Raw genomic sequence first — 27,860 nt, forward strand, 5'->3', positions numbered from 1 at the left:
TCATTTTATTTTCAATTGCATTGTCCTTTTGCCTTTTGCATTGTGGAGTATCTTGTTTAAGAAACAGTAATTAGTCAAGATTTTTTTACTGACTGGGACAATATACTTTTAAAAAAATACTTTGATTAAAGGGACTAATGATTCATAAACACCAAAAAAAATCATATTGAAATCAGTGCCATAAAAACATCAGATGATTTGGTACCTGCTAAAGTCAGGTCAACAAACTATGGATGACCCATAGGCCAAATCCATCTGCTGCTTGCTTCTGTAAGCATCGTTTTATTGGAACACAGCAAGGATTGTTAATTTACATTTTGAACATGAGTATTTCCCACTGCACAAACAGTACTGCATTCACAGCAAACTATATGATTTGCAAAGCCTAAATATATTCTCTCTGACCCTTTAGAGAAAAAAAAATTGTCAAATCCTATGTTAGGTACTATTCTATTCAACTTATTACATCATAAGTATTAAAATAATGAACTTTACAAGTGTATATACTGGGCCATAAAATGATCTTACTTTCAATTTCAGTAAAATGTTACCTTGAGTTTCAAGATGATGTGGTCATTTATATTTTCAAAAATCCAACATAGGGATGGCTTACAAGATTTCAGTGATACTGTTTGTCTTGAATATTTTTATCATAAAGCAATAGTTTTACAGTAAATCATTTTTTTGTTTTTATCCTAAATTAGATGCTTATTTAGAAAGTGTTTAGCTGTCACTTAGTTTAATGTTGCTTGTTATTGTTTAAAACTTAATCATGTTAAAATTATTCACTTCCATGGTCTTAAATATACTGGAACCTACCAAAAAGTCCCTGGATATTCTGACAGACTATTAGAATAAACACAGACTTGAGGCAGTATTTATTTATCACAGTGTTCTGCTGAAACCAGCTTGACCAACCCACTGCAAGAAGCTTTGCGCATCTCTTCCCAGCTTCATTTTGAGTGTCATCATATTGTTAGCTTGAATTGGCCATGGTGAGGGTATTTAAACATGAAAATAGACATGCTATAAATCAGACCTTTTTGTTCATTTAGTTGCTTGTTGACTTTCAGAAAGCTAGTTTACCAGGATATTGCCAAATATATAACTGAAAGCATATTATTAAAAATATTCTAATTACATTCATACAACAGGAAAAATTGGGAGGGCTAGCTAAATGAAAGAGAAGACTATATGAATCAAAACATAACCATTATGAACAAACACTGGATCTGCTTGAATTTTCAATGGCTATAATCCTGTCATGCCTAATACTACTCTCTTGGTATTACAATCTATGTAAGATACAAAGATTGAGGCCCATTTCTAAGTATGGGCATGATATGTTACTTTCAGATAGCATACTTCAGAAAGAAATGAATATGCTATTTTTCTTTTAGAATAAAATTTGCAGCTTAGTAACTGTGCCTAATATAGTTTGACAAAGATACCTGGATAATTTAAAGATAAAACTTCATAACCTTCTTTGCCTTTACAACATGAAAATCACCAAATGCTACAAATCAGGATGATTTTTAAGCACAGTTTCAATGAAGTACTCTATGATGAAGTGACTCCTTTGTATTTGGTAGCTTATGTGGCTATTTTTAAATTCATGCACCTAAATTAAAAATAGATGTAATGCTAACTCATTCAAGAAAGAAGACTGAAATGAGCCTAAAATTACATTTGTGATTTTATAAACTCAGAGACTCCCATTAAAGTCCTCGTCTTTTTCTGGAACTGAGAGTTTTGGAGGTTGTTTCATTTGTTTAAGTGGGAACTCATTAAAAGCTATGTGCATATGACTTGGGATTCCCTAGTGGCTCAGAAAAGAATCTGCCTGCAAGGCAAGAGACCTGGGTTTGATCCCTGCGTCAGGAAGATTCCCTGTGACTTAATATTTTACTTTTAATAATTGTATTATATATTAATTCTCCCAAAGTTTTGCCAAGGTGCCAAGCCAGGCCTTTCTGAGTATAAATTCTCGGATTAGAGTTCAGTTTTTGCATAACTCATAACCATAATTTGCTACTTATGATTTCCAGATTTACTTTATTTTCTTATAAAATATTAATACAGTTCTTGGTAGTATTTCTATTAGATTCATGATGATATTGGATTGGCAAAAAAGTTTGTGTTTTTCCATTAAATGTTATGGGAAAACAAATGAACTTTCTGGCCAAACTAATATCTTAACTGTCAAAATAGATACTGTATTTGAAACATTAAATATTTTGAGGGGTGATCTTGACATATGAAGGGATTCCCTGGTGTCTCAGATGGTAAAGAATCTGCCTGCAATGCAGGAGAGCTGGCTTCAGTCAGGGTTGGGAAGATCCCCTGGAGAAGGGAATGGCTACCCCCTCCAGTATTCTTATCTGGAGAATTCCGTGGACATAGGAGCCCTAGCAGGCTATAGTCTATGGGGTCGCAAAGAGTCTGACATGACTGATGACTACACTTTCACATCTGACATAGGATAAGTCATTTACTGTCTCCTGTCCAAAGCTATACCTGTGTTCTGTGCCACCAGGCTAAAATGATAAAGATTCAATGGTTTTTTTTTTTTTTCTTTCAGTCTACAAATGAACTGATTAGAAGGCTTTCAGTTCAAGTTAGTATCTATAGACTTACTTTGTTGGACCAGTATATTTTCTGACATTATTATGTGTGCAGGTGCTCAGTGCCATCTGATTCTTTATGACCCCATGGACTGCAGCCCACCAGCTAGAGTGGGTTGGCATCTCCCTCTCCAGGGAATTTTTCCAATCCAGGGATTCAACCTGCATCTCTTGCATCTTCTGCATTGGCAGGCAAATTCTTTATTACCAGCACCACCTGGGATGCCCCTATAATTTGTTTTGTCTGCAATTATTGTTTCATTCATATGTGATATCCTTAGGGAACTGAGCCTCAAGCTGGAATAGATGATCAAAAAATTTCAGAGCAGTAGATTCATTGAAACAGTACTCTGATTTTCATGCCTGATGTGAAATATTATAATAATACCAATTCTCTATCACTGGAGTTTTGGATTTTTTTTTATTTTAAAAGTTGTGTTCATGAATGTTAATTTTTAAAAATTTATTTATTGAAAATATTGAATTTGGTTAATTTGCCACAGTTTGAAGTTAATTCTTTCCTAAGGAATATTGTATGTGTATATGTGTGTGTGAGTATGTGTGCATACATAGATGGATGGAATGTTTTTTGTGTTTATGTAATTTAGTTTCTCCATTTTTATGATGAATTCCAGGTGGACATAGGAAATGATCTGATCTCTTCCTGATATGTCTTTCTTTTACATTCTGTATACAGAAGTATATAGACAGTCTTTATAATTCAAAATTGTCTTCCAGTTGATTTAAAATGTGAATGACAATTGGTTGACTATAGAATTTTTAGACTGTACTTTTTACCACTCTAAAATACAAAGCTACTGTTCACAGTTTAACTGTCTACTGTTTCTAAATTTGGTCATTTTTACTATCATAAGTTTTTCAGACTTTTCACGGTTTGACATGTTAATGACACTCAGTGACATGGACTCTGTGTTGATTTTTCAAATCTCCTCTACTTTATTCTCTGAACTTATACATTTAAAACATACTGATGGATGATGTAGATCTCTTAATGTTCATATTCTGAAAGTACCCACTTATGTAACTAAATTATTAAATGGAAGAGAAAAAAGTAACCCTAGTATATTTTCTGAATCACTACTCTGTTTATTTCTTTGAAAAAAAGATTTTGATTCAACCTCTTTTAAAAAATCTTTCTGAACAAGGTTGTCTATCATGTTAAATAATGTAAGAGAATTTTATAGAATCCTGAGAATTAGCAATAATTTTATTGCAAAATACCTAGGCTATATTCAAGAAATTAGTTTTAAAACACTCCTAATATTACCTCGTGTGCCTTAAAATGTAAAAAAAAAAAAAAGTGCAATAGAAAATATTCCTTTAATTTAAATTTCCTGAACCAATATTTTAGTCTACAGTAGTTTTCTGAAAGAACTCAGGCAGTCAGATACTTGAAGGATCCTAATCATTTCAAAATCTCCCAGAAACATTTAGTAAACATTCTTAACAACTGCTAGACAAAGAATGATCTTTTTCTGCCTATTATCCTGTTTTTTCGCACGTAAGTTCAGTCTTTGTTCTGTTGAGAAAATGAAGACAAAAGATCTGGCAGATTAAATTACAAATCTAATTAAGTTTCTAGAGTGCCAGATTTGCTATTTGCTTTAAGATTGAAATGTTAACAGTTTTAGATCAACAATGTTGGAGCCGTGAAATGCTCACCAGTATTGGGTTTTAGATAGTGTGTAGTTTTCTAATTTTGACCTTTTTTTTTTTTTAATTGGAGGATAAATGCTTTACAATATGCTGGTTTCTGCAGTAAAACTATGAGAATGAGTCATAATTCAGGCACACCCAGGCACACACACACACACACACACACACACGTATTTATTCCCTCCCTATTGAGCTGCCCTCCCTGGTCCTTCCTACCCCTCTCCCCCTCCTTCCCCACCCATCCAGGCTATCACAAGACACTAGGCTGGGCTCCACATGTTATATAGCAGCTTCCCACTAGCTATCTGTTTTACATACAATAGAGTATATATGTCAATGCCACTTTCTCTGTTTCTCTACCCTCTCCTTTCCCTGGGCTTCCCTTGTGGCTCAGCTGGTAAAGAATCCACCTGCAATGCTGCAGACCTGGGTTCAATCCCTGGGTTGGGAAGATCCCCTGGAGAAGGGAAAGGCTACCTGCTGTGTCCACAAGTTCGTTCTCCATTCTTTCCCTGCATATAGGTTCATGTTATTGTTTCTTTTTTTAATTAATTTGAGCACTTAAAAGTATACTAAATATATGGGCATTGAAAGTATATTTATAACTTGCCACTTCCATTTTATATCTCTGTCCTTAGGCAAGTGATTATAAACCTTTTGTATATTAAATAACAACACAAAGTTCCATATAATCAACACTATGATTAACAGCCTCAAAGAATTAGAGGCTTCTTCAATAATAAACTTTCTTTTCTGCAGGCTATTTTACCTATTGAAACCTACATATCATTGCAGTTTTAGGAAGTTTTGAACTCATGCCATGATTTAAAAATAACATTTTCTTTAAAAATAACTCTTAGAGAATAGCAAGGAAAAATAAGAAAGCCTTCTTAAGTGAACAATGCAAAAAAGTAGAGGGAAACAATAGAATAGGAAAGCCTAGAGATCTCTTCAAGAAAATTGGAGATACCAAGGGAACATTTCATGCAAAGATGAGCACAATAAAGGACAGACATGGCAAGGACCTAGCAGAAACAAAAGAGATTAAGAGAGGTAGCAATAATACACAGAACTATACCAAAAAGTTCTTAATGACCCAGATAACTGTGATGGTGTGGTCACTCACCTAGAGCCAGACATCTGGAGTGTGAAGTCAAGTGGGCCTTAGGAAGCATCACTATGAATAAAGCTAGCAGAGGTGATGGAATTCCAGTTGAGCTACTTCATATCCTGAAAGATGATGCTGTTAATGTGCTACACTCAATATGCCAATAAATTTGGAAAACTCAGCAATAGCCACAGAACTTTAAAAGTTCAGTTTTCATTCCAATCCCAAGGAAAGGCAATGCCAAAGAATGTTCAAACTACCATGCAATTGGACTTATTCCATATGCTAGCAAAGTAATGCTCAAACTCTTTCAAGCTAGGCTTTGCTTCAATAGTACATGAACTAAGAACTTCCAGATGTACAAGCTGGATTTAGAAAAGGCAGAGGAACCAGAGATCAACTTGGATTATCTGCTGGATCATAGGAGAAACAAGAAAATTCCAAAAAATGTCTACTTCTGCTATATTAACTATGCTAAAGCCTTTGACTGTGTAGATAACAACTGTGGAAAATTCTAAAAGAGATGGGAATACCAGACCACCTTACCTGCCTCTTAAGAAACCTGTATGCAGGTCAAGCAACAGTTAGAACCAGACATGTAACAATGGACTGGTTCCAGACTGGGAAAGGAGTACATCAAGGCTGTATATTGTCACACTGCTTGTTTGACTTCTGTGCAGAATACATCATGTTCCAGATTGGGAAAAGAGTACATCAAGGCTGCATATTGTCACACTACTTGTTTGACTTCTGTGCAGAATGCAAGACTCACAAGCTGGAATCAAGCTTGGGAGAAATACCATCAACCTCAGATAATCAGATGATACTACTCTATTGACAGAAAGCAAAGAGGAACTAAAGAGCCTCTTGATGAGGGTGAAAGAGGAGACTGAAAAAGCTGGCTTAAAACTCAGTGTTTAAAAAACTAAAATCATGATTCATATAACATCATGGCAAATAGATGGGAAAACAGTGGAAACAGTGACAGATTTAATTTTCTTGGGCTCCAGAATCACTACAGATTGTGACTGCAACCACTAAATTAAAAGACGCTTGCTCCTTGGACAAAATGCTATGACAAACATAGCGTATTAAAAAAGCAGAGACATCACTTTGCTGACAAAGGTCCAGATAGTCAAAGCTATGGTTTTTCCAGTGGTCATGTACGGATGTGAGAGTTGGACGTAAAGAAGGTGGAGCACCAAAGAATTAATGCTTTCTAACTGTGGTGCTGGAGAACACTATTGATGGTCCCTTGGACAGCAAGGAAATCAGACCAGTCAATCGTAAAGGAAATCAACCGTGAATATTCATTGGGTGGAGTGATACTGAAGCTGAAGCCCTAATAATTTGGCCTTCTGATGCGAAATGCCAACTGATTGGAAAAGAACCTGATGCAGGGAAAGACTGAGGGCAAAAGGAGAAGGGGCAACAGAGGATGAGATAGTTGGATGACATCACCAACTCAATGGATGTGAGCTGGAGCAAACTCCAGGAGACGATGAAGGACAGGGAAACCTGATGTGCTGCTGGTCATAGGGTCAACAAAGAGTCGGACATGAATTAGCAACTGAACAATAAAAACAACTTTATGTCTTCTTCACAGATCAAAGTTCCAACCATCTCCAAATTTGAGGAGTCTATAACACAATTGTCAGTATTTTATGAACAGGCACAAACTATGTCCATTTTTTATCTGATAAAGACCAGGTTCAGTTCTTTGTGTTCAATACCATTTGTGTCTCTTATCTCTTTTGTCCTTTGACATGGAGTTCTTTTTTCTTCATAACCAGTGCTCAACACAGGTGCCTCATAAAATATTTCAAGCAATATATGTAGAAATGAGTAATGAAGAATTTCTTTTTAATTACAAATTTTATGTGAAGAAAAAAAAAAAAAAAGATATTGAGTGGGCCAAAATGTTCATCCAGGTTTTTCCATAAGATGTTACAGAAAATGAACATTTTGACCAACCCAGTACGTGTACTTAAACTCTTACTACTGGTAAAGAATCAAATAGCATCTATATTTGTTAACACAACTTTTGATTATCTTTTATTTAAGAAAGGAAGTTCAAAATAGATAGTTTCCTTTGGGCACATGTTCTTATAACCGTGGACTTAGGTGCTCATAAATATATATATGTTTGCTCTCTCTTTTTTTTTTTTCTCTTAGTTTTTCTTTGCTCTGAATTTAAATTCAGGTCCCTGGAGTGGGAGTGGGTAATTGGATGGTTCCTAATAGAGAAAAACCTCTTCCAATCTGGAAAATACAGCACCCTTTCCCTCTGGTGGGCTTTTCTCCAGTCCAGAATCTCCCAATTATCATGTTGGCCCTCTGAGGGAGAGAGTGTGATGGGCACAAAACAGATGAGTTTTAAATTCGAAGTTAAAATCTTAACTCAAAATAACAAGTCCTACATGGAAGTGTTTGCTCCCTGACACATCTGTTTCTGATTTATTTGCACTTAAATGGTGAGCTTTCAATCCTGGAAAATTGTACTGAAGCAACTCAATGGTTGCATTTCTCTCTTACATGGTGAAAACAGAAAGTCAGAGTTTGATGTTTACTAATTCATTGAAAATGGATGTGATTTTCCTTAGTCTGAGCCTCCTCCACAATCAGGAAAATTGCTTTAATAGATTTGCCTTTTAAGATTCCTCATGTAGTGGGGTGCACAGCTCAACATCCCATAGCTTCTGTCTGCCTTCCCTCATGGGAATGGGGTAGGGGAGCTTCTTCACATTCTGGTTTGATGTATGCAGTATAACACTTAACTGGGTACCAGCCTGCAATTTTTGTTGCAAATGTTTGAGCACACAAAAAAAGCTATAGAGAGTAGTATGGTAAACACCCATGTATTCATCAGACTGTTTTAAGTCTCAATGTTTTGCCTATTTGCTTCATATTTTTAGAAGCAATAAGTATCTATAAATCAATGAAAGCCTGCTGTAGTCATCTCTCCTCTTCCAAACCTCTACTAACCCAAAATATATCACCAGACAGTATGAGAATACCCTTCACTTGCTTTAATTTATTTTTATGTATACATTCATAAAGTGTATAAAGATTCATTTTGCTTGTTTATGAAATTTTTATAGAAATGATAGCTTACTGTACATGAATTTTTGCCACATTTTTTAGTCCCAGCATTTATGAGATTTATATAAAGTGGTATGTGTAGCTGTAGTTGTTTATTTTAACTGCAGGGCAGAATTTTTTTAAGGAAAGAAAAATTCAGTTTTATTATTTAAAAAAAATTTTATTGGGTGTAGTTAATTTACAATGTTGTGTTCATTTCAGGTGTACAACAAAGTGACTCTCTTATACATTATCTACTCTTTTTTAGATTCTTTTCATATAAAGGCCATTACAGAGTACTGAGTAGAGTTCCCTGTGCTACACAGTAGGTCCTTATTAGTTACATATTATATATATATATAGCAGTATGTATGTGTCAGTCCCAATCTTCCAGTTTAATCACACCCCCCACCCTCTGATAGCCATAAGTTTATTATCTACATCAGTAACTATTTCTGTTTTGTAGATAACTTCATTTGTAGTACAGGGCAGAATTCTTGATTACTGTATGGCTCAACAATGTTTAAATATTCTCTGGTTATTTATATTACATATGAGGTTTTGATTTTTTGTATATATTTCAAACAATGCTGTAATTAATTTTCTGAAATGCTTTCCTTTTCCTTTTGTACCTATGCAGAAGTTTCTTCTACAGGTTCATTTTCTGGGTGATAATAACTCATACTGATAAATACTGTAAGAGAATATTACGTGATTTCTTCAACTGTAGTTGATTTTTCCAAATTGTTCTCCAAAGTGTCATACCATTTTTACATTCATCTTTAGTAAATTAGGGTTCTTATTCCTTTATATTCTTGTTCCTCTTACTCTGAATTTTCTTTTTCAAATATAATATAAAATGATAGCCCATTGTGTTCTTCATTTGCTTGCCTTCAGTAATATTGAATGTGATAGTATTTTATTAATCTTATTAGCTTTTGGGTTTTCCTCATCTGTGATTTGCTTGTTTCTTTGGCTTATTCTTTATTGAATTGTTTGTGTATTTTTAATTGAATTTCAGAGAATCTTTATATATTCTGGTTATAAGCATTTGTCAAATAGGTAGCTGAGTATGTGGCTTGTTTCTTTTGTTTCTTTAGTGTCTGTCTTCTTTTTAAGTTGAAACTGAAACGTAGTCGGCTTATCATTTTGTTTTTCTTTAGTAGTATAAACATTCTATATTATTTGGGAAATTCTCCTTGCTCCGAAGTCCTCAAATATTAGCCTGTATTTTTTTCTAAAGCTTTTAAAATCTCACTTTTTATATAATGCCCTTATAGATGTAGAGTTCAATTGTTTTTAATCTATCTGTGGTCTGTGAAATTTTAGTTTTCTCCCCCATCAGTATGGATAATCAGTTGCCTGTGCACAATTTATTAAATAGTGTAGCATTCATTGTTCCAGTGATCTGCAATACCCCATCTGTCATATATTGATTTTTTTCTACATGTGTGGGTCTTTTATAAGATCTTTGTTCTATGAGATATTAGTTTCTTTGTCTATCCCTACATCAGTGTCACACTGTTTTAATTATGATGCCTTTATTTTAAGTCCTGACATATGGTAGGTAATCTACCATATTGCTATTCAAAATCGACTTGGGACAGTTCTTGAACTTTAATCTTGCATATACATTCTAGAACTGGCTTGTTAGTTTCCAGGATGATCTCTGTTGAAATTTGACAGTAATTATATTGAAGGCATAAATTAATGTAGGAAAAAATTTTATCCTGAGTCTTATGTATTTGAATTTTCCATGGGTTCTCAATGCAGGACCTTTGCTCTTCTTAGAGATTTAATCATGTGTTTTGAATCTACAATAAATTAAGTTAGGACATTTAAAGGAATTACTATATAGCAATTGTTAAACTTATTGAAAAGTTGTATCATATTATATTAACCTATTACAATATTGTGTCTCCAGAAAAAAAGTAAAAAATACAAATAAAAATTTGTTTAGGAAGTATAATGGGATAGATCTAATCCTTTATATGCATGTTGTTGGTTCTGAGTTTTATTTAATCACTGGACTTCTGATCTTATTCTCCAGATGATTTTTCCCACAGTATCATGTATTATAACATCATAATTGTGAAATACATTACCTGTGTAATACTTTTCATATTTCAACAGTTTTCATAAGAGAACAGTAAATCTATGAGAATTGAACATCTTTTAGCCATTGAACCAAAAGCAGTTATTTGTTTATATTGATAGATTTTCCAACTAAAAATTAATTGAAGTATTTTGAAGCTAAATTGTATCTTTATTATTGATAATAAAATCATATTCATTTGGAGAATGCTGTTTGAAGTTAAGATAGGAATATATGTTAAGTAGGAAGATAGTGTTAAGTTCTAAATGTAGCTTCAAGAAACTTCTTAATGAATCAGTAGAGATATAGACTAGGAGAGCAAAAATTTAAAACCAATAACATTCAATGTTTGCTTATGGATTTAACCAGAGATATATGGAAAATTAGCTTCTGCAGGCCACTAGGCCTGTAAAGAAATGAGTTTATCTCAGTTTGTTCATATGCTATTCTGTGAGGAAATGTACCTGTGGCATAAATTCTAATTCATGGATATTTCCAAATTCCCAGTTTCTAGTTGTCTCAGTGAAGGGGATTTGATTCATCTGGCTAGCTCCTTTTAAAGGTGAATCAGCGTGGTTTCTGGCAAAAAAAAAAAAAAAATGTTGTTGGGTGTATGTTTGAGAATTAGTAATTGGAATGGAGATGATGTTAGCTGTTTTTGGCATGTGGTTTTGATTTTAGAAGTTGGCCTCTGGAATTCCCTGTACTGAAGAAGTCTATGGTAGGAGAACTAATTTCAGTAGAGGACGCACTCCTGTGTGACTAAAAGGAGAATGCTCCAAGGCAAGAAAGTCTCTATTTCTGCTTATGCTTTTTTGGCGTATGTTACAGATGGCATGGCAGTGATCAAGGTTGGAGAACAAGAGACACACCACACAGATGAGTGAGCTTCCTTGTACTTGTTCCAGGGGGATTACCAGGTACGGATTGGTCATTAGCATGAGACTTCTCAGAATTCCTACAAGATAGTGTGTCAGGTACACACGGCACAAGATCACATTCCTTGTTGATTCAAAGGTTTTTCTCAAAAAAAATTTTAAAATTAGGAAACTATCTTCTGGGAAGAACAAACATAAATTGTGGACACCTGGATGGGTAGGTTATAATATAGTATTTTTCAGATGCAGTGATATCATACTTACATAATAATGATTAGCTCTATTGACTAGATAAAGAAAGGCATTTCTCTTCTTTATCCATTTATTTGGAAATTAATCAGAAGAAATTGTGTTTGAGTCAATACTTCTGATACGGACAACAAGAAAATGAAATAATTGCCCCTTTTCATATTTTTTGGTATGTACAATACTCTATATCCTAATTTGGTTGATTTATCAGTAAGAGTGGTATGCCTTGAAATACATATGTATGTTCAAGTGACACTGTTTAACCATGAACAATTGTCTCTGTTCTTAAATTTCTGGATTTGTCTAATCAGTATATCATAATTGGTTACATTTTCTGTATGTTTGAACTTGGAGTGGTTATTTTGGAAGTAAGGATGCTGAACTCTGCTTAATACCTATACCACACCTTCAGACAGCCAATGCTTTAGCATCTTCATTACATAAAGAGAATGTTTTTAGAGCCAAAGACATCAGGATTTAGATTGAGCTCTAGCACTTACTGCCTGGAAAATTTGTTTAACTTTTAATACCTTGGTATTCTCAGTTGGGAAACTGGCATAATAATAGTGTCTGCCATATTGTTATCAGCAAAAAATAATATATCAGAAACATTTAATATAGTGTTTATCACAGTGTTTCGCAGAAGTAGTGGTACTTATTTTGAAAATCTTTGATGGTAAGAGGAGCCTGTGCTATTAAACTTGAACTCGATCCCCTCTCTCTGTATGTGCATAGATAATTGACCATATTCAGGTCTGAGCTCTGAACTGCAAGGATTTAGAATACTCCTAATAGACAAAGCACAGACTTGAAGCCAGAAGACTGAATTAATACCATCTTCATGTTGCTAGGCAAGTTGCATATGTTCTTTGAATCTCCTTTTATCTCATCTGTATGGGTTGATATTTCAACTAGGAAGCTTCACGACCTAACTCTAAATAACTAGACTAGCTGAAGAAGCGGTTTTGTTGAAGGTAGACAAAAATCTTTTCATAGATGACAGTTAATCATACAAAGTTCAAGCTTCCTATAAGAGGGAGCATTGAGCTGCTAGAGGTATCTGCTATAATGGAAAATCATTTTAGGTATCCAGTCTGAATAATTTTTTTAAAAATTTAATGCCTGAAGTGATTAAGTCATGTCTCATGTAAATATCGGAGAAGGTAGTGACAACCCACTCCAGTACCCTGGCCTGGAAAATCCCATGGACAAAGGAGCCTGGTAGGCTGGTCGCGAAGAGTCGGACACGACTGAGTGACTTCACTTTCACTTTTAACTTTCTTGCACTGGAGAAGGAAATGGCAACCCACTCCAGTGTTCTTGCCTGGAGAATCCCAGGGACAGTGGAGCCTGGTGGGCTGCCGTCTATGGGATTGCACAGACTTGGACACGACTGAAGCGACTTAGTAGCAGCAGCAGCATGTAAATATATTAATATTACCTCCTAACTATAAAATAATAGTTTTGGCTAGTCTTTTAAAAAAGCTTCTAAGTTTTTCTTCTTATCAACAATGTATTAATCTCATGTCTGATTAAAGTAAATGGACATACATCCAGTGAATATCTGTTTATGTATTGCTCATCGTCTGTTAATCACGAAAAACATGTCTTTTGTTAGTGAATAGAATCATGGTATGTTAGGTGTCAGGTGTCTGGCTCCCAGTGTGTGGACTGATCTTTCTCATCAGCTCCTTTTGTGTATGACTATTGATAAGTCACAGAAACTCACTGGGTCTATAGCATTAAGTGTAAAGAGATCCTCCACAAGACCCTTCTCTAGTGCATACTTTTGAGACACTTTTCTTTTGAAGAAATATGGGGAAGATATTGAAGCTTGAGAAGATACATATAGTCCAAGCTACGGAAAGAAGAAGCAAAGTAGTAGTATGTGTGCCATGGTGAGTTGTGTATGTTACATAAAATGGAAATATGAGCACTAGAATTAAGAATGTGAGACTAATTACATGGGATAAAAGAAGTGAGATCAGAATTGACAAATCATGGCACAAGTCTCAGGGCTCCTTCCTCACTTGTACAGGCCCTTTACAAGTCTCCAGGAAGTTAAAAAATGTGTGTGATGTTTGTGGCATTTTTCAGCTTTTTAACACTTGTTAAATTTTCTTTTTTTTCTTTAAATTGCATAAGCTTCAGGCCTGATAATAATGTGAATTCATCCCTGCATGAGATGTTATTTCTTATTGGTGAAGAACACTGAGGTACTTACTGCAGAATTATAAGAACCTACTTGTATGCAGTAATATATACTGACAAGGTAGACGGAGGTGATAAAAAGTTGTTCAGAAAGAAAATTGTTATGAAGGAGTAGAGGTGAGAATATTAGGAATATGGGAAATACTTAACAAAATTGATCAAAACATTTATTCTGTACTCTACAGGTATATCCTAGAATGATGTAGAATGATAGAATTCCACCTTGCTTTCAAGATGCTTACAACCTAGAAAGGCAGTGAATAGAGTATATTCATTGTGGAGGAAAAGTTTGGTCAGGATCTGAATGAGCAACAAATATAAAATAACTGAAGAACTAAGAGAAAGATACCTTTATGGAAAGAAAACCCATTATTTACTGACTTTTTTGACAATTTGCATTTTCTTTTCTCCTAGTTTCAGTGAGAGAAATATAGAAATGCAGAAAACATTGGTTGATTCTGCACACTTCTATCAAAACAAGTACCATAACTAAGTATAACTTACAGATAGGCCTCCTTCCATCCCAAAGAATTCCAAGTGACTTTCAGGAAATGTGTAAGAACCTACTATAAGCTCTTGAGGGCAATGAACTGTCCAGGAACTGAAATAGATCTTCTTAAGCTTTTATCTCTTTCCTTGTGTAAGTTTTTAAGTGGTTCATATTTTCTCTATTTGTTGTGATGGAGTACTGCTATGTTCCAAATATAGTGATGAGTTGGAACAGAAAGAATATTCTGTGGAATGCAGGTTTTCACATCAGACTAAAGGTTTTATATATATATATACACACTGAGTTACACTGAGAGTGGTGGAAGAAAATTGAATTGCTTTTATTTTCTCTTAAACTTTGTTTGCTTTTACTCCCTCAAGGCTACCCTGGTGGCTCAGATGGTAAAGCATCTGCCTCCAGTGTGGGAGACCTGGGTTCAATCCCTGGGTTGGGAAGATCCCCTGGAGAAGGAAATGGCAACCCACTCCAGTACTCTTGCCTGGAAAATTCGATGGACTGAGAGATTCCTCAGAGCTTGGTAGGCTACAGTCCATGGGGTCGCAAAGAGTCAGACACGACTGAGCCACTTGCTTTTACTCCCTAGTTTTTGCTAGATCCCATTACTGTCAGATCGGAGAAGACAATGGCACTCCACTCCAGTACTCTTGCCTGGAAAATTCCATGGATGGAGGAGCCTGGTGGGCTGCAGTCCATGGGGTCGCTAATAGTCGGACACCACTGAGCAACTTCACTTTCACTTTTCACTTTCATGCACTGGAGAAGGAAATGGCAACCCACTCCAGTGTTCTTGCCTGGAGAATCCCAGGGACGTGGGAGCCTGGTGGGCTGCCGTCTATGAGGTCACACAGAGTCGGACACGACTGAAGCGACTTAACAGTAACAGTAACAATTACTGTCAGATATGGTGCTTGAGTTTTCTAAGTTCTAGCATATATGTATATGTGTGTATAAATTTAATATATAATTATGTGTGTGTGTTTTAAATATATGCTCTGCAGAGCAACCTCTCTTGGTCCTATGAGATGTAAATGAAGAAAATATAGACCATACATTTTAGTAGGTGAGCCTGAAAGCAACAAACCTATTCATAAGTATCACATAATAAGTGGTAATAAGTGCTGAGGAGAAAAAGATAACCAGGAGGGTGCATACACCATAGGGTGGGGTTGCAGTTTCAGATGGAATGGTCAGGGAAGTGTTCACTAAGAAGGCAAAAACTGAGGAAAGCCCCCAAGGAGAGGAAGGAGTCAGCTTACAGTTATTGGTCTTATGGGCAGAGGAAAGAAAAGGGCAAAGGCTCAGAGCAAGAGCTTACCTGGTATGTGCCAGGAACGGTAAGGCCACATTGAGCTCAGCATGGCTGGCACAGGGTGAGGATGTGAGAGAAGAGAGCAGGAGTCGTGGGCAGGAAAGTAATGGTGGTAACAGAGCAACAGAAGCAGCAGGGGTAGAATCTTGTAGGTCAGTGTAAGGACTTCAGCTTCTATTAATGTCAAATGAGAAGGCACTGGGCCGACACAAGCTGAATGACGTTTAAATAAAATCATTCTGACTGCTATAAGGATAATAGTTTGAAGGAGTAAAGACTAGGAAAGAGAGCAGTTAAGAAGCTACAGAAATAATCCAGGCATGAAGTGTGGCTGTTCAGACCAAAGATGGGAACAGAGGATTTGGGGATAAATGATGCTATATCATGTATCCATAAATACTAATACAACATGTATATTAAATTTCAACTCAGTGAAAATGACCTCAATATATTTATTCATTTGTTCCCATACATAGTATTCAAATTTCACAAGCCTAAAGGTAATATAAGCCAAAGGTTTTTTTTTAGTTTTTTAAAAAATTTAAATCCCTACATAATGTAAGAAAACTACAGAGCATTTAACATTCAAGTCTTAATCTTATTTTAATTAATACAATAAGTATACATTCTTTAATAGACATCATACAACTGTAAATGTTTATTTGTGTAGTTCTACAGTGGCATTTCAAATGTTTTTTAGTCCTATCACTTTCGAATTGTATCTCACTAAGCACAGTTTTTAATGTTTATGATGAAAACTCATTCTGTAATGCATTTTTATATATGAAAATTGTGTGTCTGTCAATATCTACTTAGGTGTTGGAGAGGAACAAAAATGAATAAAATCTCTCTGTCTTTTATTGAACTTAAATAGTTTATATTAATGAATTGTGAGAAATGGATTTAAATACTATACTTGAATAACTGATTCTCAGCAGTTCCATGTTTTCCTCATGAAAGTATTTTCTAATGATTATGTTAAATGTAAAAATGTATAATCTTATCTTCTGCTGCAATTTTGAATTCATATCTTCTTCAGCAGTCTCCCCATTTCCAGTCTGTCTCTGCCTTCTTTCATTCATTCAGTAAACATATGTACAGACTTAGAAATTCACAGGACAGCAGCGGAGACAGTTACACGGATGCATAATGTAAAATAAAGTGTTTTGAGTGTAGCAGTAGAAATATGTACAAGAGAAAACATGAAAGAGACTGACATTAACATCCAAACTTCAGACAGTTATTGAAATGAGAATTTTATTAAGGCAAATTTTTCTCATGTCTTCTATTAGCCTGAGTTTAATGTAATTTACCAGGCCTTTCATAACTTATGCCAATCCATTAAAATTTATTTTTATACATCACCACTCTCATTTCTCAGCTTAAGACTGGAGCTGTAATCTTGTTTACTTTTATGAGCATGTGTTCATGATGCCCCTACTTCTAAGTAGGAGAAATCATGTTAGAAATCATGATTAATGATATGACCCAGCATCTCTCTAGTCCTGTCTTTGACACATACAGTACTTTTATCATAAATAAGTACATTTATTCATATTGATTATGCACATAAATCTATGGTTATTAGCTATAAAAATAGCCAAAATGTTATAAGTAGATATTCTGTATGTTTTAAACAAAAATGGTACTAATATTCTTGGGCTTAGATGAAGAATCAGGAGTCTTGCCTTTTGAACTACTGCTGCTGCTGCTAAGTTGCTTCAGTCGTGTCTGACCCTGTGCGACCCCATAGACAGCAGCCCACCAGGCTCTCCCATCCCTGGGATTCTGCAGCCAAGAACACTGGAGTGGGTTGCCATTGCCTTCTCCAATGCGTTAAAGTGAAAAGTGAAAGTGAAGTCGCTCAGTCCATGGAATTTTCCAGGCAAGAGTGCTGGAGTGGGGTGCCATCGCCTTCTCCGTTTGAACTACTACTCAATGTAATTTCTAAAGATCTGTAAAAATAGGGGTAGTTACATTTATCCTACGTATTTTACTGAATAGCTGTAAAGTCTAAATGAGAATAAGTGGTCAAAATAACTTAAAAAAAAAAAAATCCCGTGTTGGTGTGATTAACAAGTGAAATAGGTCTAATTTTATTCTTTTTAATCCAAAAAGACTTCTTTATTCCTTTTAAACAAAAAAGTTTTGTCTAATTTACCTAAAATATATTGCCATTAAATTTATCTAAAATATATTACCACTATCATGTTTGCTTCTGACTTAGGGGAAGTAATTTCTCTATGTGAATTTTAAAGAGCTGGAGGGAAATAATTGAGCTTTGTTCTCTATCATTTGGCAGATACTGCTGTTAAAGTGTTGTCTTCTTAGACAACTTTGGTTCATTAGTGGAAAATTCAATTATTGAAATATGTTTTATATACTAATTATATATATTAAAGTTACATTCTGTTTACTAAAAGTGATTGAGAACTTTTTGAATAGAATTCTACCATTGAATGTTATGTATTTAACATCCATCAAGCCAAAGTGAATTATTTGCTAATTCTTCATGACATAAATAATAAAATATTGGCATTTCTTATGAAGTAACACATAATTTTCTTTTTTTAAAGTTTCTCTCAGGGTAATAAAATGGTTATTATTGTTTGAAATGACTCCTCTGTTTTATTTCTATCCTTTAACTCTTTAAATGATGAAAGAACTTATGTAATTTAAAGTTCACTTTTTAGGTTTTGATTATCTCATTCATAATAATTATATAGTATCTTTGGCTCAAAATAAGCAAAATATGAAATCAACATTTGTATGCACAAAATTGATCATGTGATAATATTTCTAGTGATGAGTACTTAGGTTATGATTTTTTTAATTCCTTCTATTTAAAAAAAAGTATTTTTTTATACTCTATAATAAGTATATTGGAATCTCTTTTGCTCTTAAATTTTGGTTAGGGGATTTCATTTTCTAACATTAATTTTCAAAATATAATTTTCTTTCTGTCTGATTTTGCACATGATTTAAAGTTATAACTTAGAAATCAAAGTTCTGCATATTTTATCTATCAATGTTATGAAATAGAATTTATATCTAATATATATATGTATTCTTGGTGGAAATGATTTTTTTGCCACTGGTTTAAATATTTCTTGTATTTATTAGGAAAGACTTTTCCAAATATAAATTGATGATATCTTGTGTTAAACTCCATTCTCTGAGTAGTGGGATATATTTAAATAACTTTATAAATGGAATAATGCATGAATACCAAAAAAGATTAAGAACTAAAGTTAAAATCCTTGATGTTTCACTAGCAGAGGAGGCACCAGTTGAGACAAGCATCTCTCATGCGCAATTGTGTGACTTAGCCTAGCTTCTATATCCATTTAACCCAACTCTGTGTCTCTGTATAATCATGCTTGCATTTTGGATTAATCTGTTACTGTTAGCTGGTCATGGTATTTGATGATATTAATCTGTTCATGCCATTTAATTAGAAAGTAAATAGAAAACATCTACTCTGAGTATTTTGACAAAATAAATTGGAAAATTAAATGGAAAAAAGTTTTTAAATTTATGAACTGCAACCTGATTTAAATGAGATGTTAGTATCATGTACCTATCATTGGATATCTCCATATGTTATATTATGTTGGAGGGATATATCAAACTTAGTACCCATAAACTCTTTCCTGCCTTATTCCACCACATTCTATTTAAGTCTGTTTGAAGTAACAGATCTAATTCTAAACACCTTAAACTGTAGCCACAGAGTAACTTTGGCATCAATACCAAACCTTCCAGGAAATACTGAGCTGGAATAATAGATTATGTTAGTAGCCACAGTGATTAGAAACAGCATCTTATAATGATAAGCTTCTTCAGGTTGAACCCACAAATCATGGCTAAATACATTTCCCTTTTTACCTTAATTCTGTCTAACAAGCATGAGTTTGCAATACCATCCTGGTGTATAAGCACATTACATTTTCTGTAAATCAAATGTAATCAATTCCAATCTTTCTTTCATCTACTGTTGAAAAATTGAATCACATTTATTATTATTTGATGTTTCTCTCCCCATAAGCGCTGGAGAAATTCCCAGTGAGGGTCTTACACATTCTAGAACAATGAAGGTTGGATCCCTGTACATTGACCAGCACCACAGAGAGAGTGGTGATCTAGCCAGCCCACTTCATTGGGTGACCAAATTTTCATGAGAGTAATTCTGTCTAATCTGAGCCACCAAATCTAAGGTCAGCATTTAAGGCATCACATAGAAATTTCTCTTTGAAGTAATGCCATCTTCCCTGGATAATATAAACAAATATAATGCTGCTCCCCACTGCCTTTGCAACCTCCAACCACCATTGTTAGGGGAGATCTTCTCCCTACAGCTCTTTACCTCCAATTCTTTTTATTCATCCTACATTCTTTTTTTTCCCCTTTTTAAAATTGCACTTACTACTTTTAACAGGAGGCCTAACCTCGTCAAGGTTTTTAACATAACATTTAGATAACAATACAGTATTGATATCTAAAGGCACAATGTTATATCTCAGATATCTAAAGCTTATTTGTCTTGCAAAGCTGAGCTTTCCTACAAGTTAATTAGAAATTCCCCATTTCCATTCTATTCTCTGCTTCTATGAGTTTGACTGTTTTATATACATCATCCACATGGAATCATGCAGTATTTGTCCTCCTGTGACTGGATTTAATTCATTTAGCATGATATTGTCAAGATTTATCCATGCCTCATATTACAAATTTCCTGAATTCAGGAGCAATAAAGGCTGAATAGTATTCTTTAGTATTTATAAACCGTGTTTTTCTTTATTGATTTATCTGTTAATGGATATTTAGGTTATTTCCACATTTGAGCTATTGTGTATAGCACTGCAGAGAATGTGGGAATGCTGATATCTCTTTAAGATCATCATTTCAATTCTTTTGAATAAATCCCAGCAGTAGGATTGCTAAATCATGTCGTAATGCTGTTTTCAACTTTTAGGAAACTTCGTACTGTTTGCCATCGTGGATCCCCCTTTTTGCAATGTAGCCATCAGAATATACTAGTTCCAATTCCTTCCCTTCCTTACTAACACTTAGCGTCTTTTGTGGGGTTTTTTGTTTTGTTTTGTTTTATAATAGCCATCCTAGCAATGTAAGATGATATCTCATTGTGGTTTTGATTTGCATTTCCCTGATAATCAGTGATATTGACCAAACCTTCCTACATTATTTTCCCTTTCAGCCGGACTTAGCATAGTTTCCTATAATTGTGCCTGTAGAAATGTAATATTGGTTCCTTTTCTGGGAGTGGAGTGGAGAAAAAGGACGATAAAGCCAGTCAGCTTTTTTTCCCCTCCTAATGGTCATCGTTTACCCACCATAAAATGATGTATCCCACAATTTGTTTGTTCAATAAAATCTTCAATTTTTGCATGTCCATACCTTCAAATAATACTGTCATATAGATAAACAATTTCTGTTGATACATTATCTGTCTTTATTGTAGTTAAAAATAACATTATATATAATATATGTGTTCTTTGTGCCCAGTTTTACATATTTGAAAATTGTTCATATTCAGATAGGCTATGACATAGTTTTAGTTAGCATACTTTGAATGAGTTTTCTTATTTACTGATACTAGCATTGGCCTGAGAGACAGTTAAACAGAGTTCCTATTTGCATTGCTGCTGCTGCTGCTAAGTCACTTCAGTCATGTCCGACTTGGTGCGACTCCATAGATGGCAGCCCACCAGGCTCCGCCATCCCTGGGATTGTCCAGGCAAGAACACTGGAGTGGGTTGCCATTTCCTTCTCCAATGCATGAAAGTGAAAAGTGAAAGTGAAGTCACTCAGTCGTGTCCGACTCCTAGCGACCCCATGGACTGCAGCCTACCAGGCTCCTCCGTCCATGGGATTTTCCAGCAAGAGTACTGGAGTGGGGTGCCATTGCCCTCTCCATTACCATTAAGTAAATATGTGGTGTTAGAAAAGTCATGTTACTTCATGTTTTACTTCTCAACTGTAAAAAAAACTAAAACTACTATATTTAACAGGCTCTTGCTTGCTTTATAATGAGTCTATGAAATAGTTGTGACATGTTTTTACAAGACATTTTATTCATGCAATCCTCTTTCAGTGACCCTGGTCAATAATAAATTGACCAGTAATACTGCAAAGTAGGTGGTAATCTGTTTTCTTTAAAAATTTTGTATGAATGGAGCTAAATCTGTTTTACACCTACAAGTGTAGAATTCACAATACTTTCAGTAGACTCAGAAATAGGAAAAAAAAATGTGGGTAAACTCAGTTTAACAGTTCAGTTCAGTTCAGTTGCCCAGTCATGTCCGACTCTTTGTGACCCCATGAAACGCAGCACGCCAAGCCTCCCTGTCCATCACCAACTCCTGGAGTCCACCCAAACCCATGTCCATTGAGTCGGTGATGCCATCCAACCATCTCATCCTCTGTCATCCCCTTTTCCTCCTGCCCTCAATCTTTCCCAGCATCAGGGTCTGTTCAAATGGTAGTCTTTGATATTTCTTAGATAACTTTTCACATTCAAAATGTGACAATTTTGCAATGTAGAAGTTAATTTCATTTGAGAACTTTTGTATGAAAGCCATAATTTGCTGATTTTTTAACTTTTCAGGTATACAGTATTGAACATCTTGTCATAGATTAGGGCATCTCCTTTGACCTGTATATTCATGAAACTACATTCAATTTTTTTTTACCTTTACCTCCCTTCATTCTTTCTTCCCTTTCCTCTTTTTTTTCCTTTTGTCCACCTTTTTTTCATTCTTTATGTTAACATATGTTTCGTCGTGAGTCATGTCCAACTCATTTGCAGCCCAATGGACTTTAGCCAGTGTTAATATATAAATAGGCTGTAAACGTTAAATGTAGTTTTGAAAGTAATAAAAAACATCTATCTATGCATTTCACTTATATTAACATGGCCTAACTTGAAAATGCATAAGTAACTAGTGTAACTGATGGGGATAACTTATTGGACTCCTGAAACTCACTTGCATGGTTTCTTCGCTATTTGGAAAGCCAAGACAAATAAGCAGTTCAGCTCAGTTTCTCCTGCTGCCGCTAGTTTATCAAGAATTCATGAGCACAGATGTCCAAATTGAGGAAGCTAATCTAGAGTCATAGTTAATATATCAGTGGAAAAGGGGAATAACATATACAAATTTTGAATTAGTTAAATTTGGAGGGTTTTTTTTCTGTTTTGTTTGTTTGTTTTACTCAGCTATATCATATTCTTATCTCATAGCACATTAACCCCAACCCCACTGGTTCTCATTAGGTCCCCAACCTACCTTGTGTGTATGTAGTGGGGTGTTTGTTTGTTTATTCATTTATTAATTCATTTGTTTAATATCATTTTTTTTACCTATCCTTACCTCCATGAGCAACCATTATAATTTATGTAATGTCTGTTTTTTGTTTGTATAATGTATAATGTTAGTTTGTGTGGGATATCATTTTAATGAATGTAAATGTCATTGTCCTTAGATCAGATCCTGTTTCTCGTATGTTTTTACTTGTCAGATGCTTTTAAGAAGGATCCAACTTTTGGTATTAACAACTGGTGTGATTTCTTTCTTAAGACTGTTAAGTGTTTCCATCGTAAATATTTAGTGCATTCTCATTGTCCATTTTTCCTGATGCTACCACCTCCCCATAAATAGAAACTCAAGAAGTTTTTTGGGTCCTGGGGTGTACATGTGCTTTATTTAACAACATTCTGCCACTGCCACATTGTACTCTAGAGTGGTTGCATTTATCTGCATTCCCAATAAAATAATTACATGCTTGCAAATTTTAAACAAGCAGTTGTATTTTTCATCCAGAAATAGTCATAGTATTCTCACATCAGTGGTGATAAAGCTAAACAACCACGTACTATGTCATGATCCCCTAATCCCATATTCTGGTCAGCACACTGTATTCTCTGGCTTTCAAACATTTTTCTGTATAGTGAGAGTTAAGTAATACATCACTATTGCTTTCCTTTATACTTTCTAATCTCTCATGAGTCTAGATTTTTCTTTATATACTTAAAACACTTTTGAATTTCCTTCTCTGTGATTCATCTTCATCTTGCTAATTGCCAAGATAGTTCTGTTTTTTTCTGCTAGATTATCACTTCTATTAATTTTTATAACAACATAAAACAAACAGTAGGTGATAAACTGTGTAGAGCCTGCCACTTAAATATCTGTGGAATCGATAAATAAAAATCATGAACTTTTGTGTGATATATATTTTGGTATACCTTAATCTATAAAATTTTGATAGGTAATGTAATAATTTTAATCCAGAATATGTTTTTGAAATAGTGATAGATATTGATAGAAATAGTGATAAATATTGATATAAATAGTGATAAATATCACTAAAACTAGTGATAATATAGAGTGTTTATGGTGACTGATTTTTTTAATTCAAAATTTCTTATTATTATATTTTGGGGGTTTTAATTACCAAAGTGTAAGATTTTAAGAAGTTAATTTTCTCATTACTCATACAAACCAAAAATCAGATTATCCTAGCATTCCTATTAGAAGATATTAGAATAGGCGCTTTCTATGGATATAATTCAAAGAAGGCAATGGCAACCCACTCCAGTACCCTTGCCTGGAAAATCTCATGGATGGAGGAGCCTGGTAGGCTGCAGTCCATGGGGTCACTAGGAGTCGGACACAATTGAGTGATCTCACTTTCACTTTTCATTTTCATGCATTGGAAAAGGAAATGGCAACCCACTACAGTGTTCTTGCCTGGAGAATCCCAGGGATGGGGGAGCCTGGTGGGCTGCCAACTATAAGGTCGCACAGAGTCGGACATGACTGAAGCGGCTTAGCAGCAGCAGCAGCAACATGGATATAATTGAAGTACCATCTGTACAATCTCAAACTTGAATAACTGGTTTGCATCCATGTTGATATAATTTAAAGAAAATGTGTTTGCTCACAATGCTAAACAGTAGATAAAACCATTCATGTGATCACTATCTTCTATGAATTATTTCTAAACCAAAATCAGATTAAAAGTTTTCCTTAGCGTTGAATATGCCTACATTCAAATCAATTAAGTGATAAAATACTATTTTAGTGAACTTCTGTGTAGTATGATCAAATAATTTTTGCATGCATTTTAAAATAGTTTCTAGGACCTTACAATTACCATTGGTTAAGACTTCACACTTCCATTATTGGGGATGCAGTTTCGATCCCTGGTCAGAGAACTGGGATCCCACATGCCAGGTTGCACAGCCAAAGAAAATAATTTTCAAAACTATTATATATTTGAAGACACATACTTAATTATGCTTAATTCTTACAACTACTAAAATCATCTTATGACTCTAAAAGGAGTGATTTGTATACTCATTTATTTTCCTGTGATTCTTGTAGAATTTGTAGGAAGTTGGAGAGACAGAGGGAAGTTGTTATTAAGTAACCATGTTCAAGTAGTCACATTCCCTATAGATTTCATACTCACCATGAAACCAAAATGAAAGAATTGGCAAAATCTTTTGAACTGCAGTACTGCACCAGTGCTAGTGGGAAACTATTGGGGGAAAGAAGGTTCAACTGGTTTATCTTGACATTGAGAAAATCATGTAGTTCATGATCTTGGGTATGTATCTAGGTAACATGCTAGTTATCTCTGTATTTTTTCATCAGTTTTATTAATGAGTCTAAACAGATTTTCTTTTTTACAACTAGAAGCATTTTTCATTTCGCTGAATAATTACATTGTATAAATTTGCCCCTTTAAAATGTGAAAAACTAACAGGTAAATTCAAAACAGGAAGCAAGAAGGTTATGCAGCTATTTCCTTTAATAGAATTTGTTCCTGCAGAAAAGTGGCAATGCAATTTCTGGATTATGACACGATTAATTTGTTTCAATTCAGAATCATCTAGTTATAAATGTACTCTTTCTTGTGACTAAAAGAAGTGTTTTTCAGTGTGCTTTACCTCTTTCAGTGCTAAATTTTTCTTTAGAGGTATTATCATACTCTTTTATGTAATCTTTCTCATTTTATGTGTACAACAGCCTGGGATTGTTGAAATAAACCTAAGGCCCATCTGAAGATAGTTTCCTTGAAGTAAGTTATAGAAAAGTCATCATTCTTGTTTGTGTTATTGTAGGCATTTTTATGGACTTCTTTTGCCATTTCTCAATGGTAAAAGAACTTCCCTTACTTTTTACCAATGTTTATCAAAATCATTAAAACTTTTAAGACTCAAACATGCCATGTTTAGAATTTCCCATGGAAGCCGATCGTGAACAATAGGGAATTTCACATTGGCATCTATGAAGCTCATTGAAAACCTAATTGTTCAACAAGTATTTCTTTTTAAATGATGTTCTAGCCATGGCAGGTATTTTTCCTCAGGTAAAGCTGGTAGCATTCACAAATATCTGGCACTATAACTTGGGTAGTTTCACTGAATTTATATCTAGCTCACATAGCTACATAATATGACCCTGTGATTTGTGCCAAATATGCACCCTAAATTATTTGACAGCTCATATAAAAGGGACCAAAAAACCTAAATGTAAAATATTGAAATACTAATAATGTTGCTACTTTTTTTCTGTGAAAATTATCTTTCTAGAAAAAGAGGAAACACAAAATGCTCTGTAACCAGTCCAGGAACATAATTTACAGGACCCAGAGCAAAATGAAAATATAGGGCTCTTTGTTCAAACAGTGTTAAGAATTTCAAGATGGCAGCAGCAAGGATTAAACCGAGTATGGGGCCCTGCTGAGCATAGAGCATACACACACCCATGATGCTGCCCTCTATATTACGTCTGTTTCTTCTACTTAGGACTGTCTTACATGTAGTGAAGTAACAGACACTTAATGGAACTCTTTTTTATCTGAGCAGAGTTGAGGCTATAACAATTTCTTAAAAGAAGCTTCACAACAAAATCCTAACAATTTTTTCTACTACTCCTATTCCATAATATAATGAGAGTTTACACTTTTCCAGTTGCTTGCTGCACATAAAAAATAATATATTGGTGTTTACAATTATTTCTTCCCCATAAAAAATTGGTTTAATTTTAGTCAAGTATGTTTTCTTTATAACAGTGTGAACAAAATGCATGGGTTTGATAATATTTAATAGTTTTTCAAGAGCAACATTTTGCATGTTATATTAGATACATTTTATATGTTCAGGTAAGTTGATGAAACCAAACTACATATGGTTTTGGTATTTATGTTCCAGAGAACTCTGAACTGATGTTCTCTGAAATGGTGTGCTCAGTTGAATGGCTGCTGAAGTGGTTTTTAAATGCAAAGCAATGTCTTCTGTGCCCTGTGGATCCAGATGAGACATAGCACGCCTTTTTTTTTTTTTTATACTTGAATTTTTCTTTTTAGGCATGCAAGTATTGGAGTGGAATGGAATTCCTTTAACTTCTAAAACATATGAAGAAGTGCAGAATATCATTAGTCAGCAAAATGGGGAAGCAGAAATATGTGTAAGACTGTGAGTTTTTCCCCATCTTTTTGTTTCCATTTTTTTGGCTATTCATGGCTCTTTTAATTTAAAATTGTTAAGGTGGAACCTTTGCCAGTCAGCAAGATTTCTTGTAATTAGAAAATAAAGTGAATGCAAGTTTATAGATGTCTTGTGTTCAGAATCAAAGTCTAAAGCACAGAAAGAATTCAGCTAATTTTGTTTCTGATTATGTCCCCTTTCATGATTTTCTTGAAACATGCATCATTTAAATGAAAGCCTAAACCCATTTAGATGTCATGGATTTGTACAGTATTTCAAAATGAACTTATATTTAACCCATAAAGATTTCACCTTAAATAATCATTTTTATCAGCTGACTTTTAACAGCATTGCAAATATATATTTGGTTAGAAGGGTGAGCATGCTTTGAAATTGCTTTATATCATTAACCACTTCTCATTTACCTACTGGAAAAAATACTCAGCGTAGTTGGGAAAAGGGGCCTTTTGTCTCAGACGTCCTCAATTGCTTTCTTAATTTTTTTTTTTTTTGGTTTTGATTTTTAGGGACCTCAATATGCTGTCAGATTCTGAAAATCCCCAGCACCTAGAACTCCATGAACCACCAAAAGCTGGTAG

At 34.5% G+C, this 27,860-nt stretch overlaps 1 protein-coding gene across 1 annotated transcript in view; it reads left to right on the forward strand.

Moving 5' to 3' along the window:
- Positions 1 to 27,860, forward strand: part of PCLO (piccolo presynaptic cytomatrix protein) — a 375,834-nt gene that overhangs the window by 269,466 nt on the left and 78,508 nt on the right. Inside the window, exons 11-12 of the mRNA XM_068973161.1 lie at positions 27,141 to 27,249; positions 27,789 to 27,856. Coding sequence (XP_068829262.1) covers positions 27,141 to 27,249; positions 27,789 to 27,856 — 177 coding nt within the window. The remainder of the gene's footprint in view (positions 1 to 27,140; positions 27,250 to 27,788; positions 27,857 to 27,860) is intronic.

This window comes from Capricornis sumatraensis, chromosome 5 (genome assembly GCF_032405125.1).
Source record: "Capricornis sumatraensis isolate serow.1 chromosome 5, serow.2, whole genome shotgun sequence".
Classification (NCBI taxonomy): domain Eukaryota; kingdom Metazoa; phylum Chordata; class Mammalia; order Artiodactyla; family Bovidae; genus Capricornis; species Capricornis sumatraensis.